The 27,771-nt window shown below is 40.9% G+C and overlaps 2 protein-coding genes across 3 annotated transcripts in view; both read left to right on the top strand.

Annotated features, from left to right (window-relative positions):
- The first annotated feature begins 6,466 nt into the window (after nt 1–6,466).
- On the top strand, nt 6,467–19,480 carry LOC106603588 (brain mitochondrial carrier protein 1). Its single transcript, XM_014197451.3, has 9 exons — nt 6,467–6,640; nt 7,220–7,318; nt 7,838–7,976; nt 10,007–10,101; nt 13,340–13,425; nt 13,588–13,683; nt 13,887–14,011; nt 14,176–14,389; nt 14,964–19,480. The coding sequence occupies exons 2-9, from the start codon at nt 7,255–7,257 to the stop codon at nt 15,003–15,005; spliced, it is 861 nt and encodes a 286-aa protein (XP_014052926.1). The 5' UTR covers nt 6,467–6,640; nt 7,220–7,254; the 3' UTR covers nt 15,006–19,480.
- Nucleotides 19,481–19,963: 483 nt separating this feature from the next.
- The window catches only part of pof1b (POF1B actin binding protein), a 50,113-nt gene continuing 42,305 nt past the window's right edge, over nt 19,964–27,771 (top strand). Inside the window, exons 1-2 of one of the 2 annotated variants that reach the window (XM_014197454.3) lie at nt 19,964–20,526; nt 25,789–25,875. In XM_014197454.3, the coding sequence (XP_014052929.3) occupies nt 20,188–20,526; nt 25,789–25,875 (426 nt within the window). In that variant the 5' untranslated portion in view covers nt 19,964–20,187. The remainder of the gene's footprint in view (nt 20,527–25,788; nt 25,876–27,771) is intronic. The other variant, XM_014197453.3, reaches the window with a different exon arrangement.

Raw genomic sequence — 27,771 nt, 5'->3', positions numbered from 1 at the left:
CAACAGACCACTTCAACTACAATAACATTGAGTAACGGTTACAGATGTATTGTTTCTTGCTATGACTGTGATACAGTACATTGTTGTTTATCTATCGTAGTTGAATGTATTGACTGTAATTCACTCTGGATAAGAGCGTTTGCTGAATGACCAAAATGTAAATGTAAAAACAAACACTTGCAACGCATGCTGGGTATTATTTTAATAAACTCCGCCCCAAAACAAGTACAAATTTGGCAGGTGTGGACCAGATCCAAATCTGAATGAATCACAGACGCCTAGGCTATGTTTCACAAGATTGAACATCCCATTACAGTACAGCACACTTTAGTACAGTGAGCACAGTAGAGCACAGTAGAACACGGAAGAGTACAGTATGGTACGGTACAGGACAGTTTTATTCAGTAAAGTAGAGTACAGTACATTACAGTTTAATTCAGTACAGTAGAGTACATTAGAGTAAATTAGGGTACAATACAGTACACTATATTTTACTTTTCTTTACTTGATTGTACTGTAGTGTGCTGTACTGTATTGTACTCTACTGTACTATACTCTACTTGCCTTTACTGTACTGTAATGTACTGTACTCTGCAGTGCTCTACTGTACTGTGCTGTCCAAACTTGTGAAACATTTATATCTATGATTGGTTCAGATTTATAGACCAATTATATAGTTTATGTTTGGGCTAAATCAAGGCCGGTCTGGACCAAATCTGAACGTCTATGTTTGGGCCAAATACAGACCGGTCTGGGGACATTGAAACCAAGGCCAGTCTGGAAAAGACAAACAAACAAAAGACGGAGGACCAAAACAAAGAAGTGGCCTGACGTCACATGCTTAGTGGGTTTCCCTCACAACATAATCTGGTGTAATAGATAGTATAATTTATATTTACCTAGTACTACATTTTTATTTTATTAGGCAAGTCAGTTAAGAACAAATTCCTATTTTCAATGACAGCCTAGGAACAGTGGGTTAACTGCCTGTTCAGGGGCAGGGGCAGAACAGATTTGTACCTTGTCAGCTCAGGGATGTGAACTTGCAACCTTTCGGTTACTAGTCCAACGCTCTAACCACTAGGCTACCCTGCCGCCCCATGATAGATGGGGAGAGGGGATGGGAATTTGGAGTAGGCAGGTGGGTGTTTGGAAGGGCAAAGTGGGATACGTTTCAGGAGCTGAGTGAGCAGGTGATGGCTTGGGTGGATAGGAGTGGGGATGTGGATATTATGAATAACTGGGTGAGAAACACTTTAGTGGGGGCAGCTACTGAGGCTATACCTAAGAGTTCAGGGAGGAGGAGGAGGAGGAGGAGGAAAGCAGTCCCATGGTGGACGGAGGAGTGTGGGGAAATGGTGAAGAGTAGGAACAGGGCATTTAGAGTACTGAAAAAGATGCATAACTTCCAACATCTGATTCAGTATTACCAGGCCCAGGCCCTGGTGTGGAGAACTATCCGTCAGGCAAAGAGGTCATGTTGGCGTCGGTTCTGTGACACCATTGGAAGGACGACACCTGTGGGAGAAGTGTGGGGGATGATTAAAAGGATGAGTGGGGTCAGAAGGGAGTGGGATTATCCAGTGTTGACGAGTGGGGAGGATATGGCTGTAACAGATGAAGAGAAGGCAGAGATGATGGCCAAAATGTTTTTGCCTAGCTCAGCAAATGTATCAGAGGAGGGGCAGAGGGGGAGAGAGAGGAGCAACCTGGAGTGCTGGATAGGAGGGAGGGTGTAAATGAATTCCCATCTTTTTACCCCTTTTTTCCCCAGTTTCATGGTATCCAATTGGTAGTTACAGTCTTGTCTCATCGCTGCAACTCCCGTACAGACTCGGAAGAGGCGAAGGCCGAGAGCCGTGCATCCTCTGAAACACAACCCAAGCAAGCCGCACTGCTTCTTGACACAATGCCCACTTAACCCGGAAGCCAGCCGCACCAATGTGTCAGAGGAAACACCATACACCTGGCGACTGTGTCAGCATGCACTGCGCTCAGCCCGCCACAGGAGTCGCTAGTGCGCGATGACCTAACCCAGATGACGCTGGGCCAATTGTGCGCCGCCCCATGGGTCTTCCGGTCACGGCCGGCTGCAACAGAGCCTGGACTGAAACCCAGAATCTCTAGTGGCACAGCTAGCACTGCGATGCAATGCCTTAGACCACTTCACCACTCGGGAGGCCCATGTGGCCCATCTAAGTGATGAGGCCCTGGATAAGCTATTGGTGTTGTACACAGAGTGTGGGAGGAGGGGAAACTACCAGGCAGCTGGAAGGAGGCAGTAGTGTTACCAAAGCTATCGGCCAATAGCTTTAACATCACATGTATGTAAGATTATGTAACGGATGATTACGGATAGGCTACCTTACTTCCTGGAGAGCAGGGGGCTAGTATCGCCACGTCAGAGTGGGCTCAGGAAGGGGATGGGAACTATGGACCCAGTGCTCTGCTTAAAAGCAGAGGTCAGGAAGGCTCAGATGAACAAGGAGACTGTTGTAGCTGTCTTTTTTGATGTGGAGAAGCCGTATGATATGATGTGGAAGGAGGGAATGTTAATCAAGCTTGATATTATGGGGGTAGGAGGAAGAACGTACAACTGGATAAAGGATTTCCTGTTTAGAAGGTCTATCCAGGTGGGGGTAGAGAAGTCTCTATCAGGCAGCTACCTGGTGGATAACGATACACCGCAGAGGCGTGTGATTAGTCCTCTGTTGTTCTCAATCATGATCAATGATGTTTACTCTCAGGTACGGACGGATATTGGGAGGTCGTTATGTGCAGATGATGGGGCCTAATGGAAGAGTGAAAGAAATGTGCCATACATATTCAGGAAGGTACAGGAAGCAATTGAGCGGTGGGCGGTGGGCATTAATGTGGGGATTCAGGTTCTCTGTAGAGAAAACTCAGATAGTGTTCTTTACCAAGAGAAAGGTGAGAGATGAGGTATACTTGAGGTTATATGGGAGAAACTTGGAAAGGGTGGGGGCCTTCAGGTTCCTTGGAGTGTGCTTTGACACTAGGCTGACCTGGCAGAACACATCGAGAGAGTGGTGAGAAAGTGTAAGAAGGTGCAAAATGTGATGCACTGTCTAACAGGGAAGGAGTGGGGGCTGGGCGTTCCTCATTGAGAACCATGTATGTTGTATTGATCCAATCTGTAATCAGTGGTGTAAAGTACTTAAGTAAAAATAATTTCAAGTACTACTTAAGCAGTTTTGGGGGGTATCTGTATTTTACTTTACTATTTATATTTTTGACAACTTTTACTTGTACTTCACTACATTCTTTTAGAAAATAATGTACTTTTTACTCCATACATTTTCCCTTACAACCAAAAGTACCCATTATATTTTGAATGGCTAGCAGGACAAGAAAATGGTCCAATTCACGCACTTATTAAGAGAACATCCCTGGTCATCTCTATTGCCTCTGATCTGGCGGACTCACTAAACACAAATGCTTCATTTGTAAATTATGCCTGTGTTGGAGTGTGCCCCTAGTTATCTGTAAATAAAAAATCAAGAAAATGGTGCCATCTGGTTTGTTTAATAGAGGGAATTTGAAATGATTTATACTTTTACTTTTACTTTCAATACATACAGTTGAAGTCAGAAGTTAACATACACCTTAGCCAAATACATTTAAACTTAGTTTTTCAGAATTCCTGACATTTAATCCTAGTACAAATTCCCTGTCTTAGGTCAGTTAGGATCACCACTTTATTTTAAGAATGTGAAATGTCATAATAATAGTAGAGAGAATGATTTATTTCAGCTTGTATTTCTTTCATCACATTCCCAGTGGGTCAGAAGTTTACATACACTCTATTAGTATTTGGTAGCATTGCCTTCAAATTGTTTAACTTGGGTAAAATGTTTCAGGTAGCCTTTCACAAGCTTCCCACAATAAGTTGGGTGAATTTTGGCCCATTCCTCCTGACAGAGCTGATGTAACTGAGTCAGGTTTGTAGGCCTCCTTGCTCGCACACACTTTTTCAGTTCTGCCCACAAATTTTCAATAGGATTGAGGTCAGAGCTTTGTGATGGCCACTCCAATACATTGACTTTGTTGTCCTTAAGCCATTTTGCCACAACTTTGGAAGTATGCTTGGGGTCATTGTCCGTTTGGAAGACCCATTTGCGACCAAGCTTTAACTTCCTGACTGATGTCTTGAGATGTTGCTTCAATATATCCACATAATTTTTCCTCTTCATGATGCCATCTATTTTGTGAAATGCAACAGTCCCTCCTTCAGTAAAGCACCACCACAACATGATGCTTCCCCCCCGTGCTTCACAGTTGGGATGGTGTTCTTCGGCTTGCAAGCCTCCTCCTTTTTCCTCCAAACATAACGATGGTCATTATGGCCAAACAGTTCTATTTTTGTTTCATCAGACCAGAGGAAAGTACGATATTTGTCCCCATGTGCAGTTGCAAACCGTAGTCTGGCTTTTTTATGGTGGTTTTGGAGCAGTGGCTTCTTCCTTGCTGAGCAGCCTTTCAGGTTAACTGTGGACTCGTTTAACTGTGGATATAGATACTTTTGTACCTGCTTCCTCCAGCATCTTCACAAGGTCCTTTGCTGTTGTTTTGGGATTGATTTGCACTTTTCGCACCAAAGTACGTTCATCTCTAGGAGACAGAATGCATCTCCTTCCTGAGCGGTATGACGGCTGCGTGGTCCCATGGTGTTTATAGTTGCGTACTATTGTTTGTACAGACGAACGTGGTACCTTCAGGCGTTTGGATATTGCTCCCAAGCTATGAACCAGACTTGTGGAGGTCTACAATTTTCTTCTGAGGTCTTGGTTGATTTCTTTTGATTTTCCCATGATGTCAAGCAAAGAGGCACTGCGTTTGAAGGAAGGCCTTGAAATACATCCACAGGTACACCTCCAATTGACTCAGATGATGAAGTAGATGTCCTAACCGACTTTCCAAAACTATAGTTTGTTAACAAGAAAATTGTGGAGTGGATGAAAAACGAGTTTTAATGACTCCAACCTAAATGTATGTAAACTTCTGACTTCAACAGTAAGTATATTTTAGCAATTACATTTACTTTTGATATTTCTACTGAAATAGTATTTTACTGGGTGACTTTCACTTTAACTTGAGTAATTTTCTATTAAGGTATCTTTACTTTTACTCAAGTATGATAATTGGGTACTTTTTCCATCACTGTCTGTAATAGACTATGGCAATATAGTGTATGGTTCGGCAGCTCGGACCTCATTGAAAAGGCTAGATGTCATACAGGGGCAAGGACTCAGAATATGTAGTGGGGTGTTTTGGATCTCCCCAGTGTCTGCACTACAGGTTGAGATGGGGGATTTGCCTTTGCAGATTATGATACACTAACTGGCAATTAATTTTTGGGTCAACCTACAGGGACACGGGGTGTCTCATCCTGCAAAAGGGATTTTACAGGCATGCTGGGAACATGAGCGAGAACAGAACACAAGCTTTGGTTGGGTGGGTAATACCCAGGCGAGGGAGATGAGACTGTTAGGAAGGGAGTTTAGTCCAACGGTAGCTATTCCTGTAAATCCACCATGGCTACTCCCACCTCCAGTAGTTGATCTAGAAGAGTTGGAGAGCCTACGGAAAGATAGGGAGGGTGTTGATCTGTCTGGTTTGTTTAATAGACGTCTGGATACTGTGTATCAGGATTTTGTGGCCATTTACACAGATCAAAAGATCCAATGGCAGGACGTACTGGGTCAGCATTTGTAATGCAGGAATGTGGTGTGGCAAGTTGATGTACTGACTAAACAAGCACTTAGTAGTGGAGATGTTGATGTTGTAGTTTCAATGAGCAAGGCAGAGGCAACAAGCTTAATATGGACAGTGATGGTGCAGAGATGGCAGGAGCAGTGGATTAGAGATACTAAGGGCAGGCATTTATTTCAAGTACAGAGGAAAGTCAGGGAGGGGAAGACGGCAGGAAGGGACAGAAGAGAGAAGGCTATTGTTACTAGATTAAGGGTGGGACACAGCCGGTTGAATAAGACTTTGAATGTGATAGGAAAGCATCCAACAGGAAAGTGTGATTATTGCCAGGAAACAGAGACAATGGAGCATGTATACAGTGTGGGCAATATGAGAGGGAAAGATATTGGCTGAGATCTAGTTTGAGGGAGAAGGGGATAAGGTAAATTAGTTTAAAGAGTATACTGAGTAGATTCAGTGGAGGCTGCTGAGGGGAGGACAACTCATAATAATGGCTGGAACGGAGCAAATGGAATGCCACTAATTCTGCTCCAGTCATTACCACGAGCCTGTTCTCCCCAATTAAGGTGCCACCAACCTCTTGTAGTTGTGATCTTTTTTTTAAGAGAAACGGGGCTGGCAGGTAGGATTTAGTTTCTCCCTGTCTCTGGCCCACACTCCAATACAGTAAGTGGCGGTAATGCACCATAACGTTAGATGCCAACTGCCGATAAACCCCACCGAAAAGAAGAAACTTCCGGTGCCTCAGTTCCTGTTTCGGCGCAAGTGCACTAGAAATGGAAAGCTCCGTAGCCGGATAACTTTTGTGATGTTTTAAAAAAAAAAAATTATTGAGTTAACCCAGTTGACGTCGAAGATATGAGATCCAAAATAAAATAACAGAGCACGACTTTTATTCACATTACAGGTAGGTGTCATTATATGGTTCTGCGCTTTGTTGAGGGTTTTCTAAATTATTTATAGAACTGTTAGCTAAGCTAGCCAGCTGGTTGTTTGTGTGAGTAACGCTAATGCTAACATGCGGCGCTGCCGGCAGGCTCAGGCCAACAGGTTCACAAAATTCCGTTGAGTTGACTGACATTTCAGATGACGGGGACTCACCTCTATTTTTTAAGTGTTAACTGGTGCTAGCGTAATAATCAGATAATAACTTGACATTGTGTCATCTCTGGGTGAAAATACTGAACGACATTGCTGTCACTCACGTTAACATTACACACAGTGGTGCGGGCGGGGAATGAAGCAACCAAAGCCAATTGCAATCCTTTAAAATTCGATTGACTTAAATTGCAGCCAATAGAAATTCCCAACATTTGCGGTGGCTCTTTCTTGAATCTTTGACAGGAAGGTATCCTTTCCGGCGCAATATTCTGTGACGCTGATTTTATGAGATCTCGGGGAGTAATTAAATCAGGTAGCACAATGTTATATGATGTACGAGTAGAACAATTTATTTATTTGTATCTCGGCGGCCTGTTGTTTTTAGCGGGGCTCGATCAGGTAGAAGCGGCTACCACCGAAATGGCCAACCTGAACTGGAAACCGTTCATCTACGGAGGGATGGCTTCGATTGTCGCAGAATTCGGTACGTGATGCACCAAAACCTGTTCAGACTAATTTATTTTAATCATGCATTTTTTTCATTATTCTATTCCCACACACATTTAAGACTCGTGTTTAGCTGCATTGAGAAGCACTCAGAGATTTGCAGCGGTCTTTCTTCTTGAGTGATGGCGATGGCCCTATATTATGGATGCTACATACAATTATTAATGATGGTACTCCATTGGAGTAGATCTACAGAGACGCAATTGTGTGCAACCCCAAGCAATTCTATATTTACTTGTGTAACCTCTTAGATAAACTATCATAAATTATATTTCACCTCCTTAGAAAAAAGCTAAACAATGCAACACCTACTTGCTGAAAGCAATCACATTGATTAGCATTGCATTCACTGCATTGTTAGTCCACCTCATTGCATTGAGATACTATTACCTGATCTTAGTTACTGAGGGGTCACTTTGTCATTTCATTTATATACTACCAGTGATCTCTGAACTAAACAATGTTGTCATGATGTTGTTGGTTGTTCTCCCCTCAGGTACGTTCCCCATAGACCTGACTAAGACACGGCTGCAGGTGCAGGGCCAGTCCCAGTACATGGAGGTGCGCTACCGGGGCATGTTCCACGCCCTGTTTAAGATCGGCAAGGAGGAGGGCATCAAGGCGCTGTACTCTGGGTGACCAAAAATAATATGGTTTACACATGTTAGCCTATACACTATGGGGGGGAAAAAACAACATATTACAGTATTTGATATGGTGTGCTATGGTAGAACATATTCCCTTTTGGGCAGGGATTATTTTTTTTTTACTGATAATAACCAATATGCAAAGATTTCCAGTAGTCTGGTTTTTCCGGTTCCTCCCCTGTGTGTAGGTGAAAATAAGCTACTTTACGTTTTTGGGTGAGTGAGTAAGTCTTTTGTCAATACATTTTAATATTTGTAGCTACTTTTTAAGTAAATACCTGCAGTCAACTTGTACAGTACTTAAGGACATAAAGCAAATCGCGATCTTCATTTTACCTGTCACATTATTTTACATTATGAAGCTTACCGTGGTTCCCCAGAACAGTTGAGCCAGTCACGTGTTTGTATGTGAATAGCATAACGTGAGAAAGCGAGAGCTGGTGAGTCCAGCTGTGTGTTGACGGGTCACGTTTTATATTGAAAGTTAATGTTTTTTTCCGTTTTTTTTTTTCTTCAGTAGCATGATCAGGAACGTGCAAATGTAGTTTTTCTTCACAGAAAATATATTAGTGTAACACATTCGGCAGAAAAGAGCATCATTTTCATCAGATGACAACAGAAGGGCAACGCTATTTGGCTGGCAGCCTCGTACGTAGGCCTAAATGAGCTTACAGTGAAAAAGCAATGTATGTTCTGCAGTAAACAATGCATGGCAATCATATTTCTAATGTTTATAATAGAAAGAATGTATCCAGCTACATTTCCTAATGCCCCCTTGTGTACTAAACTGGTAATACCGTATATCCCGGTATGAGAGAAGGACGGTATGACGATATGAAAATCTAGATACCACCCTACCAGTGAAACAGATGAGGAAGAAGAGATGCCAGAACTGTAATCTTCTGCATTTTATCAGAATTGATCATGTCAGTTCAGGTGACTAGGGAGAATTTTGCAAATTGTTCCCTTCCGTGACATGGCAAATGTTTTTACAGACAAAACAAAATATGTGATCCATTGATGGTATGCACAGGAGGACTACTGCAAGAGAGCCAAGAAACTCAGGTCAGCTTAACATCCTGGTCTTAGTGTGTCAACATCCAGGACACAATGTCCAGGTCTGGGTTCTCAGACAGGCTTAGAAGAGGCTTAGGTCAGGGAATAACGATTCTCTACACCCCATGGCAAAATGTGTAGAATTGCAGGAAAAACAAACATTGTCTTAGGCTAGGGCCAGCTCTGACTGCATGTGAGGGTATGGATGTGGGTAAGCAGACCTGCATCCCATGATGAGTTCTGATTTTTTTGTGACCCCCACCACTATTAAAGTTGCCCATCCCTGTCTTCAATCAAAGGTGCATAAGAGAAGCAACAACTGAAAAATGGTACAAGAGACTCCTACGCTGTGTATTATACTTGCAAATTTAACATTTGTTTTTGAAAAGTCATGCTTTGACGAATGTCTGTGGCTAAAGGGGTGCACTTTTCAACAAATGTTTAATTTGCAAGCATACACTGTGTCCAAGAGACGCATTTCTACCATTGTAGAACACGTAATTGAACAGAATATTTTTCTTCTTAGTTAGATCATTATCATATAAACCTGCTCCACTATCCATTAACCTCAAGCCACTTTAATAAACCTTCTCTCATTCTCAACTATTGACCTCTGAGCTACTGAAATGGAGCCTGGTCTTGTATGTGAGAGCGTGAATTTTTCCTTGGGCGGGAAACGCTCTTCTTGGCTGTGGTTTTGATCAGGGGACAGCCTTTGAAATACCTGTTTGTTTCTAGACTATCTTGAGAGCGGAGTGACCAATGTGATAACAGCAATAGTCGATAGCTGAATTTGCAAGAGAGTTGCAGGGAACCAAGCTTCCCAGGCAAAATACAAATGTCTGCCAACGTCTTGACAGTCCTGATGGCAAGGTAATGGGGTGTGAACATTAGGCAAAAAGTTCTTCACTTGTTCATAAAATTGACACTCCCCGAAATGACTCCTGTCTTTCTCTGTGCAGGATTTCCCCAGCTCTCCTGAGGCAAGCCTCCTACGGGACCATCAAGATCGGGACCTACAACACACTCAAGAGGTTATTTGTGACCCATCCGGAAGGTGGGTTTCAATGACTCCCCACTGCTTTCTATCTCACATCATATTCTCTGTTTGCTCTTTCATTTTTTAAAATTATTTTCTTTGCCCTAAACATCCATCTATGGTATGCCCCTGACAGCTGATTTAAGCAACAATGCATTGCATACATAGTGCTGTCATAGGCAATGGCATGGTTCTGTAATAAGGTACTCTCTTCTGTTTGCCTGGTGCCTTCTACAACTGTATAGACTTTTAGCATGTTGTATAAAAACTGGGCATAAATCTGGAAGCATCATCAGTGGTAAGAAGTCAATAGTAATGAGAGAATGACTGTGTGGGGTGGTGGTTGTGGATCACACATGAGGTTTGGTCGTATCTTGTGGCATCTACTTTTGCCCTCTGAATTATTTAACTTCAGTTGTTTACAATGTCAAGGATCTCCGACATGCACATGAAATCTGGCGACCCTTTTGTATGAGTACTGAACTGCATGTTCCAGCCAAATTCATGTGACGGACTGACCTTACCAACAGTCATACCAGGGCAGGACAATAAAGTCACCCTTTTACAGCCATGTGGGAGTGGGGTTGGAGGGAAGACAGGGAAGAAGTTAGCTGGCCAACCTGAAAGGGTAGAGGGGACAGCAGTCAGTACTTGTGACTTCACCATACTGTTAATTTGCGTACACAAACAATCAACAGGGGGTTAAATAAAGCCTGTAATTTTGAAATGGACCATTGCGTTGCTTCTTCTGAAGATCAGTGTTTTTTGTTTTGTCTCTAGGCTTTCCAGTAGAGCTTACAGGCGTTTTCTCATACTGTCATCAGCAAAAATAACAGTTTGGGAAAACCTGTTAAATACCTGTCTGGACAACCTGCATTGACGCAGATGTCTGAAAACACAGACCGAGAGTGCCTAACTGCCGTCACTAATGCCCAATATAAACAGGAGACTGGGAGCCTCCATTGCAACAGGGAACAAATCTCATCAGTTGTCTATTAATAGGTTTGCATTACATTAACCGGCGCCAACATGTATTCCCATATCACAGGAAGCAATCTTTACTGAGAGACTGAGTATTTACTGCACAAACAATTACAGGATTATTTGAACCTTTGCAGTAGACAGAGAAACGGAACCAAATGAAGTTTGAGAAGAGATTACCTAGTTTGTAGAGGGGTTGACACACTGATATATCTGAGACTTAAGGATTGGGGTTAGTGGGGAGTGGGGCAGTGCTTCATTTGTAGATCGGGAGGTGCCGGAACAAAAAGTGAGCACGAGAGGGAGCTGCCCTGGGGAGAACTGCGTATAATTGCATTTGCGTATTGGCATAGAGCAGTAGAGTAAAGGCACTTCCATAAGTTTCACACATGGGTGTTTTTTGTTGTTGCCTACGGTCTGGGGAAAATGTGGCCTTTTTATAAACACACGTCATGTCAATCCTATGTCATGTTACATGACTGGACAATGTTTTTTTAATACCGCACAAATGATGGAAATGACAGGCTACTTAGACACTGACAAACTGAGATCAATAAAAACGAACTTGTCTTGAATCCATCAATAGCCTAGGCATGTGTAGAGACATTGTAGGCTACAATATGAGGAGGAAATTATAGTCCTAAAAATGCTTTCCATGCTCACCATCACTTGCCGGTGATGGCCAATGTGTTCGTGCCAAAAGCCTAAACCCTATCTCTGTTATACTACTTTGTAAAACACTATTTGGAAGTTGATCAGATATTTTGGTAGTCTACAGCAGACAGATTAGTCTTCTCTGTTCAGCAGGAGCCATTTGCTTTTCAACCTGTGTTATTCCGCAATTGTATTTTAAACACTTTTGGAAAGCCCTTATTTGTCTGCATGCTCTTCACTGTCAGATTTGCCGTGCGTTACTGATTAGGCTATGCCTTGTTATTAGGCTACACACAATCGACAGACGGCTAAGGAATATTTTTTAAAGAAGCTATTGGTCCTATGTGGCAAAATTATAGGGCTTCTCATTGTGTAGTAGGCTATTCTGAATGATTTAATTTCTTTCTGATAAGACAGCAGTAATTCTTTGAACACTCATTATAATTTTTACATGGCACGAGATGTACCGGATCCGGCCAAAAAAGTTCTGGAAAGAAACAGTCTAAAAGGAGAGGTGCCGGATCCTGTTCCGGCAGGATCCTGGTCAAATGAATCACTGGAATGGGGACTGCGTTATCTGTGATTGTGTTGTGAAGAGAAGACCTCTGCTGCTGTTGTGCTTCTTCACTCTGTATGCCTCACTCTGCCAGGTTGTGCTTCTTCACTCTGTATGCCTCACTCTGCCAGGTTGTGCTTCTTCACTCTGTATGCCTCACTCTGCCAGGTTGTGCTTCTTCACTCTGTATGCCTCACTCTGCCAGGTTGTGCTTCTTCACTCTGTATGCCTCACTCTGCCAGGTTGTGCTTCTTCACTCTGTATGCCTCACTCTGCCAGGTTGTGCTTCTTCACTCTGTATGCCTCACTCTGCCAGGTTGTGCTTCTTCACTCTGTATGCCTCACTCTGCCAGGTTGTGCGAATGTGTTTTGAATGCTTATTTTTGGTACAGGCTGTGGTTTGCCTGGTGTGGTGGTTGGGCGGGGGAATCCAGCGCCCATTCTCCTGCCATAATGAACGGCACCAGGACCACACTAACTCTTGGTCACATTGATCAAGGTTTCACTGTAACTATTGATCTAAACTTAATCCATCATTTCTTTCCTACTCCTCTGTCTCACTTACTTCCACTGTAGATTTGTTTACCTGGTGACTTATAATGATAGTTGGGGTTAAGACAAGAAACAATTGTCAATCACTAATAAATAAATCATGGTCCCCATTCCATTTCAAACCGTGTGCTGTAAGAGGGGCAGGGTGCAATTTCACTGCCCCAATACAGTAGTGTAACAATATTACAGTAGTATGTTTGCAGTGGTGACAAATCCAAATTGCAAAGGGTTCTAGTTAGTAGTCATTCTTTGACTTATTATGCTGTAATGAATAGGTTAATGGCTCTCTGTAGGCTTTCTAATTCTCATGACTTTCTGTCGACTTGATTACTGCATGTTTGTCGAGCCTTTTAGATTTCATGTTCACCTCTAAATGATCATTTGAAAGTCTCTTGTTTAGAATTATAGCCACTTGTTTTACGTTGCACCTAGCTCTGTCTTTCTAGAATTTCTCTGTCTTTGTGTGTGTTTGATGTGGAGGAGTAACCGGCTGTCCGTTCTTTTCCCTGACAGATGAGACCATGGTGATCAATGTGTTCTGTGGAGTGGTGTCTGGAGTCCTGTCCTCCTCTCTGGCCAACCCCACTGATGTTGTCAAGGTGAAAAACGTGTAGATAGCTGAAAGATCTAGACATTGCAGATAGTAATGTCATGAATAGAACTGACGTGACTCCTTTTTGTGTCAGAGAGGCATGTTTGAGGCATCTCATAAATCTGAACGTCTCACAACGTTTTGCCCTGATTTTCTATGTTGTGTTCAGATCCGCATGCAGGCCCAGGGCAGTCTGTTACAAGGCAGCATGATGTCCAACTTCATAAACATCTACCAGACAGAGGGAACCCGTGGCCTGTGGCGGGTGAGTGGTGCCCTCTCGGTCACAAACTATCAAACAGTGGCTCTGATCTGTCATCACGATTTTTTTGTGTTTCTTATTTTCATGGAAGAGCTTTGTTGTTTTGTAAGATTGTGACCAGTGAGTTTATTTATTTTTGGCCATCTGAAAACAGTTGAGTGACTGGTACTCTCGGGTTGTTGTATTTATACTGTGGTCATCCTCAGGGCGTCATCCCTACAGCTCAGCGGGCAGCCATCGTAGTGGGAGTGGAGCTTCCTGTCTATGACATCACTAAGAAGCACCTCATCAAGTCTGGCACCATGGGAGACACCATACTCACACACTTTATGTGAGTTTAGACATCAATATTGTAAAATGCATATAAATATCATTTTTGTTATTCCTAATGTACTGGCATATTCTCTGAGAAAGATAATAGAAAACCTAACAGTGAGTGTGCATATTATACACCTGAACCTCTGGCTTCTCCCACATCTGTCTCTCTGCCTGCAGTTCCAGTTTTACGTGTGGCCTGGCGGGGGCGCTAGCCTCCAACCCAGTGGATGTGGTGCGGACGCGTATGATGAACCAGCGAGTGCTGTCTGGGAACCCCATGTATAAAGGCACGCTGGACGGATTGATGCAGACCTGGAAGAACGAAGGATTCTTTGCCCTCTACAAGGGCTTCTGGCCCAACTGGCTGCGTCTGGGGCCATGGAACATCATTGTATCCTTTCCATCACTGGAATCAAAGTTCAAACCCACTGTGTTGCCAGCACTATTATCCAAATAACTGAGTCATCTGAACTCTGTCTCTCTGCATTTACACATTCTATTAGGTCAGTTCAGTTTTGCATCAGGTCATATTGAGTATTTTAGACATCCGAGAACCATTCCTGGTAAAAGTAGGTGGACTTCAGCATTGCAGGACAAGTTGTCAGTTTGTTGTTGTGAGGTAATCTCCCTTTGGGAACTGGACCATGTTCTATCACCCTGTTGTTGCTCAGAGGTTCAGAGAGAACAGCAGAGTGCAACGGAGAGCTGTTGTCAGGTGTACAGCTTGTGTAATGGCACTCCTTTCTCCTTGGCTACCAGTAGAGGGTGCCAAATACTTACACTGAAGCAAAATATGCAAAGAGGAACCTTGTTATGTTTACAGTGATTTTGTATAATACCATACAAAACGTAAATTGTATTCAATTAAGTCTTATAAGTATTATGATTTTTGTATGGGCACAGACAATGTCATGATTATGCTTCAGGGCTTCTGCCATGTGTTGTCCTTAACTAGAGCTCTTTAGTTCTTCATCACGTTTGAGCAGCTGAAGAAACTCCCCTTATAGTTGAACAGGGAGTGGACACTCCGTCGGAACAGAGCGCGGGAAACACCCCAGCCCTTTGTCTTCGTTTCATTCACAATCCCTCCCTCGTCACACAATCTGTATGTGCATGCTCATCTAAGTTTTATTTGAACTTTTTAATAATATTTATAATTTTTTTTATAAAACTTTTAATGTATTATTATTATTTTTTAAACACTTCCTCATACTCCTCAACCATCCTTGATGCCACTCCTGGCAGCTAAAGCTTAGGATTGTAGCTGAGGACGGAAGCCCGTTTGGACCATAAGGTATTAACTAGGTACGCTGACTGACAGCTTGCTACCATTTTAAAGTGAGCTTGTAGGAAAAGGAGGACTATCCTAGGCGGAACGGTAACTGGAGATCTACTTGAGCTTTTTTAGGGATGTGGAATAGGCCTCTGATTGTGTCTGACTAGTTTTGTAAACACATCTCTATACTGCATGGGATGTGCAAGAAAAGGACAATGGCTGTTAAATGTATAGGATTGGGGTTTTGCCTGTCTGATCTGACGTTTAAATAATGTCTTCAATGTTTTGGGCAGGGCTAGCTAGAAGAGGATGCGATGCATGGCAGGTTAACCGGGTTGTTATTGTCAGACAATTTATTCTCAATGACTTACCTGGGTAAGTAAAGGTTACAATAGGTGCTGTTTAGTCTGTTAGAGGAACTCAGGACAACAGTGACCCACATGACAAAATACTATACTATGGTTAAAATACATTGTAGTGTTTTTGCTGCCTTTACTGTAGTTTTGCTGATATTACTGTAATATTTAGTGCAGTGTTTTTGTGGTCTATAGTATAATGTAGTATTTACTATAGTATTTTACATTATACAAAAAATATTCTATACTAAGTACTACAAATGATTATGGTATACTGCAGTGTAGTATCGTTTACTACAGAATTCTATAGTAAGTACTGCAGTATTCTATAGTAAACTAGTATTTTTTTTTTAATGTGGGGAGACTATATGTGTGGTTAGTAAGATGAGATGGGAATTTAGTCCAATGTTGAACCAAAGCCACTATTGGGTACCTGGAGAGTGACTTTGCTTTCTGTACATTTCACCACAACCCCTTTGTGTGAAGTAGAGGTGTCTGCTGTTGTCTGGAACACTAAACATGCACAGGAATGGAAACACTTTCTGGGACCTACCTGGTTGTCATGGTGATTTCCATGAAAGTATACTGAACAAAAATATTAACACAACATGCAACAATTTCAAAGATTTTGCTGAGGTACAGTTCATATACAGTTGAAGTTGGAAGTTTACATACACTTAGGTTGGAGTCATAAACTCGTTTTTCAATCATTCCACACATTTCTTGTTAACAAACTATAGTTTTGGCAAGTTGGTTAGGACATCTACTTTGTGCATGACACAAGTCATCTTTCCAACAATTGTTTACAGACAGATTATTTCCCTTATAACTCACTATCACAATTCCAGTGGGTCAGAGGTTTACATACACTAAGTTGACTGTGCCTTTAAACAGCTTGGAAAGTTCCAGAAAAAATGTCATGGCTTTAGAAGCTTCTGATAGGCTAATTGACATCATTTGAGTCAATTGGAGGTGTACCTGTGGATGTATTTCAAGGCCTACCTTCAAACTCAGTACCTCTTTGCTTGACATCATGGGAAAATCAAAATAAATCAGCCAAGTCCTCATAAAATAAATTGTAGACCTCCACAAGTCAGGTTCATCCTTGCGAGCAATTTCCAATCTTAAAGCTTGGTTGCAAATGGGTCTTCCAAACAGACAATGACCCCAAGCATACTTCCAAAGTTGTGGCAAAATGGCTTAAGGACAACAAAGTCAAGGTATTGGAGTGGCCATGACAAAGCCCTGACCTCAATCCTATAGAAAATGTGTGGGCAGAACTGAAAAAGCGTGTGCGAGCAAGGAGGCCTACAAACCTGACTCAGTTAAACCAGCTCTGTCAGGAGGAATGGGCCAAAATTCACCCAACTTATTGTGGAAGGCTACCTGAAACGTTTGACCTAAGTTAAACAATTTAAAGGCGATGCTACCAAATACTAATTGAGTGCATGTAAACTTCTGACCCACTGGGAATGTGATGAAAGAAATAAAAGCTGAAATAAATCATTCTCTCTACTATTATTCTGACATTTCACATTCTTCTAAATAAAGTGGTGATCCTAACTGACCTAAGACAGGGAATATTTACTAGGATTAAATGTCAGGAATTGTGAAACCTGAGCGTAAATGTATTTGGCTACGGTGTGTATGTAAACTTCCGACTTCAACTGTCTGGAAATCAGTCAATTGAAATAAATTATTTATTGCCCTAATATATGGATTTCACATGACTGGGCAGGGGCGCGACCATGGGTGGGCCTGGGAGGGCATAGGCCCATCCACTTGGGGGCCAGGCCGACTTATTGGGGAGCCAGGCCCAGCCAATCAGAATGAGTCTCTAAAGTGACGGAAGCGGTTTATGGTAGAGAAATTCTGGCAACAGCTCTCATGGATATTCCTGATGTCGGCATGCCAATTGCACACTCCCTCAACTTGAGACATCTGTAGCATTGTGGTGTGTGTGACACAACTGCACATTTTATTGGCCCCAGCACAAGGTGCACCTGTGTAATGATAATGCTGTTTAATCAGCTTCTTGATATGCCACACCTGTCAGGTGGATGGATTATCTTGACAAAGGACAACATGCTCACTAACAGGGATGTAAACAAATTTGTGCACAAAATATGAGCGATAAGCTTTTTGTGCGTATGGAACATTTCTGGGATATTTTATTTCAGCTCATGAAACATGGGACCAACACGTTACATGTTGCGTTTATATTTTTGTTCAGTGCACATTATGTAAATGTATGTACAGAGCGATACACACACGTAAAGGTGGATACTGTATTTTGACAGGCATGTCTAAGTTGTACATAGTTACTTTAGAGAATCTGCTTTGAATTTTTATTTTGAGCTTTGAGTAAAACCCTGAATGGACTAGGATATGGGGGCTGTTGTGCCAAAGTGTGCATGTTCTGTACTGTAATTGTACTTTATTGGACCACTGTTGCAAAGCACCGTCTGAGTAGGTCAGTTGCCAAAGTATCAGGAGAACTGTACTGTTACATTCTTACTCAGGCCTTATACTTTACTTTCGTGATCATGTTTCTAATCTATATGATGCCTGATTCTGCACCTCTGCCTCATGTCCCATGGCCATGTTGATTTTTATTAGAATTACTAGTTTTGTTGCTTAATGTTGTTTCAGCAGTCATGCATTACTGAGAAGTCACACTTTTTAGCTTTTATCTATGTCTTTACAATGATGTAATACACTTTTTCCTCACAGAGAATCCGAAAGTACTTTACGAATAACTTTTATTGAATTTCTTTCCAAAGCATTATCTATTTTTTAATTTTTTATTGCATGATCATGTATTCCCATATGAACTTAACAAACCACATTCTTGAAGTCTTGAACCTGTTGCCCCTTTACTCAGCAATGCATGTTATGTTATGTACCTTTTCTCTCATTCCTGTTGAAACACTTGGCAGGGCTTACTGCATGCTTTTACTTACAGTATGTGAGCATGTCTAGCTTAGGAACAACATTGCTACTGTTTTTTATGATTTATTGGACAATTATTGTTTTCATTGGCTCCAGCTGCATTTTGCTGTCAACCACAAATTGATTATTACTTTGGTATATATTAATACATGCTTGGATGATCATTTTCAGTTGAGTCAATTCAGGGAGTGATTTGAACTTCAAATTCAAGAATAGAATCCATTTTCAAATTAGGATTTTTTTTCTATCATTGTATTGGAATTAGAGAATTGACCCCAACCCTGAATCCAGTATAGGCTTTATCTTCATCATCCTGTCTTTCTATTATGAAAATGGAAAATTACCATACAATGTTGTTACCTTTATGACTGCTTAGACTTGCTTTGCTGTATTGTTATATTTTACCGACTATCATATTTATGTTTTTCATGGTTGTATTCTATACTGCTGTGTGACTCAGCTGGCTGAAACACTGTTTGTCAAATATTTCAGCCTGTAATTACCTGGTCATTTGCACTTTGGTCAAATGTCTGTTGATTTTAAAACTGTATTTGCAATCAAATATCCTTTTGCTTGTTTAGTCAATTGAGTAAACTATTTTCAGTGAAAGATTTGATTTGGCTTTGTATAAATAACTTAAATGTACACGCCTAAATAAAATTTAATTGTATTTATTTTTAAGCACCCAACACCAGGGTGGACAGTTGAGTAATCAAGTGAGAAGGAAATTACATCTTTATTAGAATGTGCACAAAAACAATGGTCTAACCCTACCGCAGCTCAAAGTATTGATGACATATGCATTATATTCTATAGAGGGACAGATTTCCAAAAATAGGCGGTAGTAGCATACAGGTTAATACCTGGAACGAGCTGGAATAAATCATATTAATATCCATACAGTGACATATTTATTGTGTTGGTCCTTACTAGTATGTGTATGAATTAATGTTAGAGTACTATCATACAGTTGACAAATTCATTTTATACAGTGTATCTAAGTGGCTTGGGTTGCTTTCAGAAACGACAACGGTGTGCATCGTTAATTCAACGAAAACTACTGAACGACCAGTTGTAAAAACGTGATTATGGTGGCCCAGAAGGCAGTTAAGTTAGCCTACTATATGGTGTGCTGCACGAGTTTGTAATTTTAGCTGGTGACTCCTCAGCACACCTACCAAACGGGGGAGAATGTATTCAAGGCTGTTGAAGAACGGTGTATACCGTTTTGGGAAAACGTCGTTAGGTAGACCTACAAACCGTCATGAAACGTAGTAAACGTTGAGGCGAACTGAACGTACTGTAGAGACGTTGGTTGCCTCCCACCTTACATTTGCCTAGACTTCAGGTAGGCTACATTCCCTGTGATTTGAGAACAACAAGGTATGTCAGGAGTACATTTGCATAGATATCCGCCCCCAATGCTTTCGTTGCGTAGTAGTACAACACAAAACACCTTCACAGTTCTCAAAGTTCAGTATTCCAGAGACTGGACCTAGTTAGTTTACTCTGCTACAATATTTTAGTGATAAAAGTTCGCACGCGCGCACTCATCTAACCAAAGTTTTTACCTGGGTGGAATTTATTCTTCGCACTCGCAGCAAGATGTCTATTCAGAATACCCCCACGTCGTCCAGGACCGTCAGCGTCTCGTCGGACCCAGCCACCACAGTTCTATCGCCGGGTCAATACATCGACGGTTACAGAACTATGAGTGTTTCGTCTGCTCCGGTACAGTATGGCATCGGTAATGGCTACGATACCGTGCGCTACCTGATGCCCGTTCAGCAGGCGATTCCGCAGCAGCAGATGCAGTATGTGCTGGTCAACCAGCCCCCCCAGGTTATGCAGCAGATGGTGTCACCTGTATATTTGCAGAATATCCAGAGGGTCCGTGTAAATAGTTTGGAAGAATCAGACATCTACAGAGAACAAATTGTAGAGGTGAGTTTATTACAATACACTGTATGATGATTTATTTTGTAAAGAAATTGGTTTAGTGCCTGTAAGAGTATAACAATTTAACATTCAATAATATTATAAAATGTATCTTAAGTATGTAGAGAATTGTTCACTTCGGCATCATCTATTAGGCTACTTATGATCACATAGGGACCATCGGAGAATCCACCATCTATGAGCAAATAAATAGAACAGCATGTCCACATGACAGGTCTATCATAATCTGCCCACTGTGTAATTGTCCCTAACCATTCATTATTCATTTGATAATCCTGTACAGGAAAAGCCACATGCTTTTTTTTGTGATAGTGATTTGGTAGTAACGGAGCATCCATTTGCTCCAGTATAACCCTACACCAGAGAAAATGAAAAATATGAATGAAGCATCATTTACTGAATGCTTGTCTTGTCTTGGATCCCACAGGGTACTTATGTTATGGAGCGAGCCAATCCTAGTCAAGTTCAAACCAGCTGCCACACCTTATAATAAAGCAATTTTTTATAAAAATGTTTTTTAAATGTTTTATTTTACCTTTATTTAACCAGGTAGGCCAGTTGAGAACAAGTTCTCATTTACAACTGCAACCTGGCCAAGATAAAGCAAAGCAGTGCGACAAAAACAACAACACAGAGTTACACATAAACAAACATACAGTCTATAACACAAACACACATTACAGCAACTTCTTAAGCCACTCTGATTCAACAGCCCTGTCATCAGTCTAACTGCAGCTGTGTTTCTCTTTGAACTTATTCTGATGTTCATCTTCTGAAGTGCTACAGAAATTCAAGTGTTTTTTCTTCTTTGAGATTGAATGTGTAACATGTAACTAATAACAGTGGCATGTCCAAAACGTTTTGAATGGTGGGGCACACTCAGTTTAGGCGGGCCATGTCATTTTGAACCTTAATAATAATAATTATGATAATTCAATGAATTAAAAGACTCAGCATAGGTTCGGTACATTTCCCTGTTCAAATACATCATACATCAATTCCAAAAGTACTGTTTCTGTTTTTGCATTGAAGGTCAGGAATTGAAATAAGGATAGCATGCAGCAGTAAATGAACTTGGAAGTGCCATTTAAAGTGGGAATCCTACGGTGACATTCGGGGCGTCTCTATTTTTTAAACGGGATCCGCTACGTAGTTGGTTCATGCGCACAAGGGTGAGGAAAGGGAGGGAGGGATGTGAGAGCGTAGAGTTGCAGAAAAATGTATTTTGTCATTTTCAAAAGCACAAGGGATACTGTTGCATGACAAACAGGAGCTGTTCAAATCAATTTATATAGCCCTTCTTACATCAGCTGAAATCTCAAAGTGCTGTACAGAAACCCAGCCTAACACCCCAAACAGCAAGTAATGCAGGTGTAGAAGCACGGTGGCTAGGAAAAACTCCCTAGAAAGGCCAAAACCTAGGAAGAAACCTAGAGAGGAACCAGGCTATGAGGGGTGGCCAGTCCATCAGTCTACCGATAGGAGCTGTTACATTACAATATCATTTTTCTGCCCGTTTGGAACAGTGTGAACAACACTAAATAAAGTAATACCAGAGAGTCTGTTCTGATGCTTTATTACAGCATAGCAACATTTTAAAACAGACGGATTTGTGAAATTGCTTTATCCGACATTTTGCGGTTGCAGGATAATATTAAACAAACACATAAATAGACAACAGAAGCATAGTGCTGATAGGAATCAACTCTGACTGACCACAGCGTCTATTGGTAGTCTAAACTGGCACAAATGTTGGGATTTTTTTCACACCTAGCCAAGCTATTAAACTATCTTTTTGTAAATGAATGGGGTTGTGAATATTTCTGCCCGAGGCTCTCTCTCGCACTAGTCCTGCATTGGGCAACAAAAAAATCAGCAGGCGGGTGGTTCCGAACTTGGGTAAATACAATGGCCCAATTACACTTGACAGGATACTTGTGCCTTACAGCCCATTGCATGAACGAAGAGTGGGTGTTATCCACCACGGAGTGGGACAGAGCAACTGAAAACTGTGGATAACACAAGGTCAGCTATTGTGAAAGAGTAGGGTACTAGGGTGTTACTAGCTAAGAACAATGTCTAATTGCTGACATAAAAAAGCAACGTTTGGAAAAACGTTAGTAAGTGATACTTAAAAGTCTAGTTTCTTTTTTAAATTATTTTAATAAAATATGGGGGTGTTGTACATGTCACAATTAATAAATTATTATCCACACTATGAGGAGATTTGATGTAAGGTCCCTCTTTTTAACTCACCTGCACATTCATTTTCTTTATTCTTTCTTTGTTGTTCATTTTCCATATAATCCATTATGTACAATTGCACTAAATATTATTTGAATATTGCAAGATTTTAAATCCCAGCAGTCTTAAAAATGACATTCAGGAGCAAAAGGTTTTCAATAGTTGTTTTTAAGTCATAAAAAAAGATTAATTGGAATATTGTAATGGAATATAACTAATAACATTAAAAAACATTGGAATATAACATTTAATTACAATAGCCCATAACTAATACATTCAGTGTAACTCTCTTATGCTCTGCTAATGCACAATATGAATTTGTAGATAGGTCACAAATAAATATTTGCCCAGTAAAATTGGAGCACAACTCATGAGCCCACCTCCTGCAGTGTTCACACTTAATCCAGTCCCCACCTGTGACTGAAAACGGGGAGAGATGCCAATTGAAAAGTTCTCTCTTAAAAATATAGCTAGCTATCTAGATATGACATAAAATGCTGTGTAAAATAGCTAAAAGGCTATAAAGTAAAGTAAATTAAAGCTATTAGTAGCTACTGGAAACATTTACAACTGCAATTAAGTCACGATCTGGTAGTAAGGTTGCTAACTAGCACTCCTAGGAGCTTATGCTAACTAGCTAGCTGGCTAGCATTTACTGTTAGTGAAGTTGCTAGCTAGCAAGTTAGCATAAACTAGCACTAACCGGGTTAGTCATTGTCTAAATGACAGGTAGAAACACATTCATAACCATAAAAGGGTAACTAGCCCCCAGGGGTTGCCCCCAACACACTCATCCAACATATTACTACTTTATTCAAAAATTCGCCCCAAAACATTCTCTGAACAAGTGGAATATATATCTTAAGGCTTTTCTACTTGTATATTTAAAAAAAATTATATATATATATATAACTTCATTGAAATATATGTAAAACATTTTCACAATTTCAATAAATTCGATCAATTTACCACAAAATCATTTTGTTGAAACATCTCCAAAGGCTGTGATGATACAGAAGACATTTTTGTTGAGCAAGAGCAGTGTAAGCCAGGAAAAGTGTTGGGTAAAAATAATTTGGTGACATCTTGTGGTGTTAATGTGAATTATGGGGGGGGGGGGGGGGGGCTAGTTACCCCCTAGGACCTTATGGATCTTGTTGATTTCCTCTATCGCTTCAAGAGGCCTACTGTCCTGGTAATTGTGTGGTTCGCCTACAGAGTGCATTGTGGTTTCAGAGAGAAGCCAGCGACCTGCGACCAGGCACGGTGGATGATATCCTTTTCCTGCACAGCAATTTGAAGTAATCCGATGAATGGACTGTTTTTGAAGTTATTGTTTTAGTATATTTATTTGTTGCCTAATATTAGATGGCTCTTTAAATCGATTTGAGTTGTCCATTTGTCGCATTGTATTGTGAAAAGAAAAATATATCGTTCTTAATTCATGGCATGGTTTATTTTTTGCCAAATGCTGAATAGACTTGCAGACAAATGAATTAATGTAGGAAAAGAGGAATAATAGCCTACTGTCTGTAGTCATAAAACAATTAGGCAAAAATAAATATGTTATTTTGTTGGGTAATAATATATATATATTTTTAAATTTACAGGAAATTGACAAGCTTGAAACATGCATCTGATTATTCATTATAAATAGGATTTATTTAATTTATTTAATTTACATGCTTCATTGTAACAACAATGTCACAAATAATTGATCACAAACATACAACATGAGCAGATTGACTTGTCCAAAACACTTTTTATTAAAGATGATCAGAAAGAATGTTGGTACTTATTTATTTTGATCCAAAGCCATGAATGATTGAGTCATTCAGCTTTATGCTGACAAATAGCCTACTAAATAGGCCTAGCCTGAACAAATATAATACATTGCCTAATTAAACTAGTACATTTCATAAATAAAATAAATTAAGTAGCTCATGTCTTGAAAATATGGGCAACCTTTTCCCCCTAACCTATCCTCGCTGGACTCTCTTTCACTCAGTTTCTTCTTCACATCAGCAAAGAAGGACTCTGTGTTTCAGAAACTCACTTTATATAGAGGGGCTATCACGCATTCACACTGTGGTAAATAAAGCCAGTTTGTTATCTAGAATTCTTTCTTTCTGATTTTAGAGGGAGAGAAACAAAAAGCATAATCAGCGTTCTAACTCCCCCTTGTGATAGTGTGGCACAATGACAGAATGATGCAATTTGCCACCATCTACCACAAACTGTCGCAGCATAAGCTTGAACCTTTTAATTGAGGAACCACTGTATGTGCATGGGCATTTTTATGGGCTTTATAGTAAAGGCATGTAATTTAACTGTATTAGCTTTTAATGTGTGTCAAGAACACAAGCCGTCAGGATGTTTTCATCTGTACAGTGCATTGTGCACCCGCCATTTTAATGGAAAGAGACAACACAATACGTGTAATGACATTCAGCCTACCAAGTGGCATGTATTCATGGCTGCCAAGGGAAGCCAGTCCCCCCCAAAATGTAAAAATAAAAATAAAACAAACCTATAAAATGATTTCTCAATCTTGTCTACCTGTGTTTCATCATTTTCCTTCAATTCGCAAGAGGCTGCAACTATTTAACCAGAGAAAGCATCCGATCGAGGGAAACAGTGGCCCTCTATCTTAGCATCAGCTACATGGGCTACAGATACTGTCTGTCCAAAAATAATATGACATGTCATGCTCTTTTTGGCCAGATGGCATCAGAAACATGTGCTACACAAAGAAATCAAATGAAAGTTTATTGGTCAAAGCTAAGTTAGAGGGCGCTGTTTTGCTCACTCTGATGCTTTCTCCAGTGAGATTGATGAGTCTTCCTGTCAGTGCGCCTTTGTCAAATGTATCACTATATTCAGAGGTAACCTGGGCCCCCTCCCCGGACACGCCACTTATTACATAGTAAGTACTACCTCTAGTGCTATGTAAATATATTTACTGTAATGACATTTTGCCTGTTTTTGTTTTGCCTCCTTCAGAACGTCAATGGGAAAACCCCTTCTGTATTTAGCCAGATGTCTAGCCCCATCAAGAGCCCTGAGCCTAGTGTTGAAGAGGAGGAGGAGGTGAGAGAGACTATAACACCTGTACATGGCATTTACTTGTGTATCACTATCTCACACAGACACACACACATACAACTGCATACATGCAGTTATGTAGTGCACATGCAATAATCTAATTACACATGAACAAACACACTTACATATTGTAATTACAGCTATTTTATATTGCACTTAAGCTTGGCCTAGCTTGACCTAGTGGTGGCTTGGAGCACATTTCAGATCCATATGATTCGATTTATACTAAGGCTTCCTCTGAGACACACCCACAGACCAGACCCTATAGCTAAAACTTGGCCTTCAACATTCATTTGGTTTTATGTTCATCTCTCTTCATACCTGCCTGAGGTAACATCAGGAGTATAACATAAATTATAGAGTATAGAGTAGAATAGAGTATAGTACAGTACAGTATATTGCAGTTGAACTTTGTTCACCTGCCCTGTCCCTGGTCATATGCAATGCTAAGCTTTGGGCGAGGTTAGGGTGGCTCACACCACCCTGATATCCCAGCAGCCTTTATTGTGGTCGGAAGGCAGCAGCTCTCTTTGATTGGGCCAGAGATGTCATGATGATTATAGCTGTTGATGTTAGCTTGCTGTTGGAAACATTGACTGCCTTTCGTTGCTGTTCAGTATTTGTTGTTAAATAATCATCACAGCATTCTTGGGTCAAGTCAAAGTGTGTGTGTGTGTACTTGTCTTCCTACCTTTTCAAGACCCCAATGTCCTAACAATTCACCTGAATGTTGGATAACAAAAACTTTTTTTAAAAGTCAGGACTTTTTTCATGTCCTGAATTTGCTCAAATGCTACTTTAAGCTTAAGAGTTAGGTTTATGGTTTTTGGGATTAGGGTTATGTGAAGGGGTAGGGTTAGGGTTAGGGTTAGGAAAAATAGGATTTGTAATGGTCAAACATTTTTACTCCCCAAAAAGTCCTGAAAATGTATTTTTAGCCACCTCCTAGAAGGCCAGCATCCCAGAGTCGCCTTTTCACTGTTGACGTTGAGACTGGTGTTTTGCGGGTACTATTTAATGAAGCTGCCAGTTGAGGACTTGTGAGGTGTCTGTTTCTCAAACTAGACACTAATGTACTTGTCCTCTTGCTCAGTTGTGCAGCGGGGCCTCCCAGTCCTCTTTCTATTCTGGTTAGAGCCAGTTTGCGCTCTTCTGTGAAGGGAGTAGTACACAGCGTTGTATGAGATTTTAAGTCTCTTGGCAATTTCTCGCATGGAATAGCCTTCATTTCTCAGAACAAGAGTAGACTGATGACTTTCAGAAGAAAGTTCTTTGTTTCTAGCCATTTTGAGCCTGTAACCGAACCCACAAGTGCTGATGCTCCAGATACTCAACTAGTCTAAAGGAGGCCAGTTTTATTACAATAGGGTTTTCTAATAATCAGTTAGCCTTTTAAAATGCCAAACTTGGATTAGCTAACACAACATGCCATTGGAACACAGGAGTGATGGTTGCTGACAATGGGCCTCTGTACAGTGGCTTGCGAAAGTATTCACCCCCCTTGGCATTTTTCCTATTTTATTGGCTTACAACCTGGAATTAAAATAGATTTTTGGGGGGTTTGTATCATTTGATTTACACAACATGCCTTGTGTAGATGCTAACAATTTTTTATTGTGAAACAAACAAGAAATAACACCAAAAAAAACCCGGAAAACTTGAGCGTGTATAACTATTCTCCCCCCCAAAGTCAATACTTTGTAGAGCCACCTTTTGCAGCAATTAAAGCTGCAAGTCTCTTGGGGTATGTCTCTATAAGCTTGGCACATCTAGCCACTGGGATTTTTGCCCATTCTTCAAGGCAAAACAGCTCCAGCTCCTTCAAGTTGGATGGGTTCCTGCTGGTGTACAGCAATCTTTAAGTCATACAACATATTCTCA

Source organism: Salmo salar, chromosome 04 (genome assembly GCF_965601325.2).
Source record: "Salmo salar chromosome 04, fSalSal1, whole genome shotgun sequence".
Classification (NCBI taxonomy): domain Eukaryota; kingdom Metazoa; phylum Chordata; class Actinopteri; order Salmoniformes; family Salmonidae; genus Salmo; species Salmo salar.
The sequence above is the reverse complement of the archived record's forward strand: the minus strand, read 5'-3'. Positions and strand labels throughout refer to the sequence as shown.

Coding starts and splice junctions, on each gene's coding strand:
- LOC106603588 (XM_014197451.3), top strand. CDS start 7,255: ATGGCCAACCTGAACTGGAAACCGTTCATCTACGGAGGGATGGCTTCG. Junction 13,684..13,886: donor GAACCCGTGGCCTGTGGCGG/GTGAGTGGTGCC, acceptor GGTCATCCTCAG/GGCGTCATCCCTACAGCTCA. Junction 14,390..14,963: donor TGGGGCCATGGAACATCATT/GTATCCTTTCCA, acceptor AGAGCTCTTTAG/TTCTTCATCACGTTTGAGCA.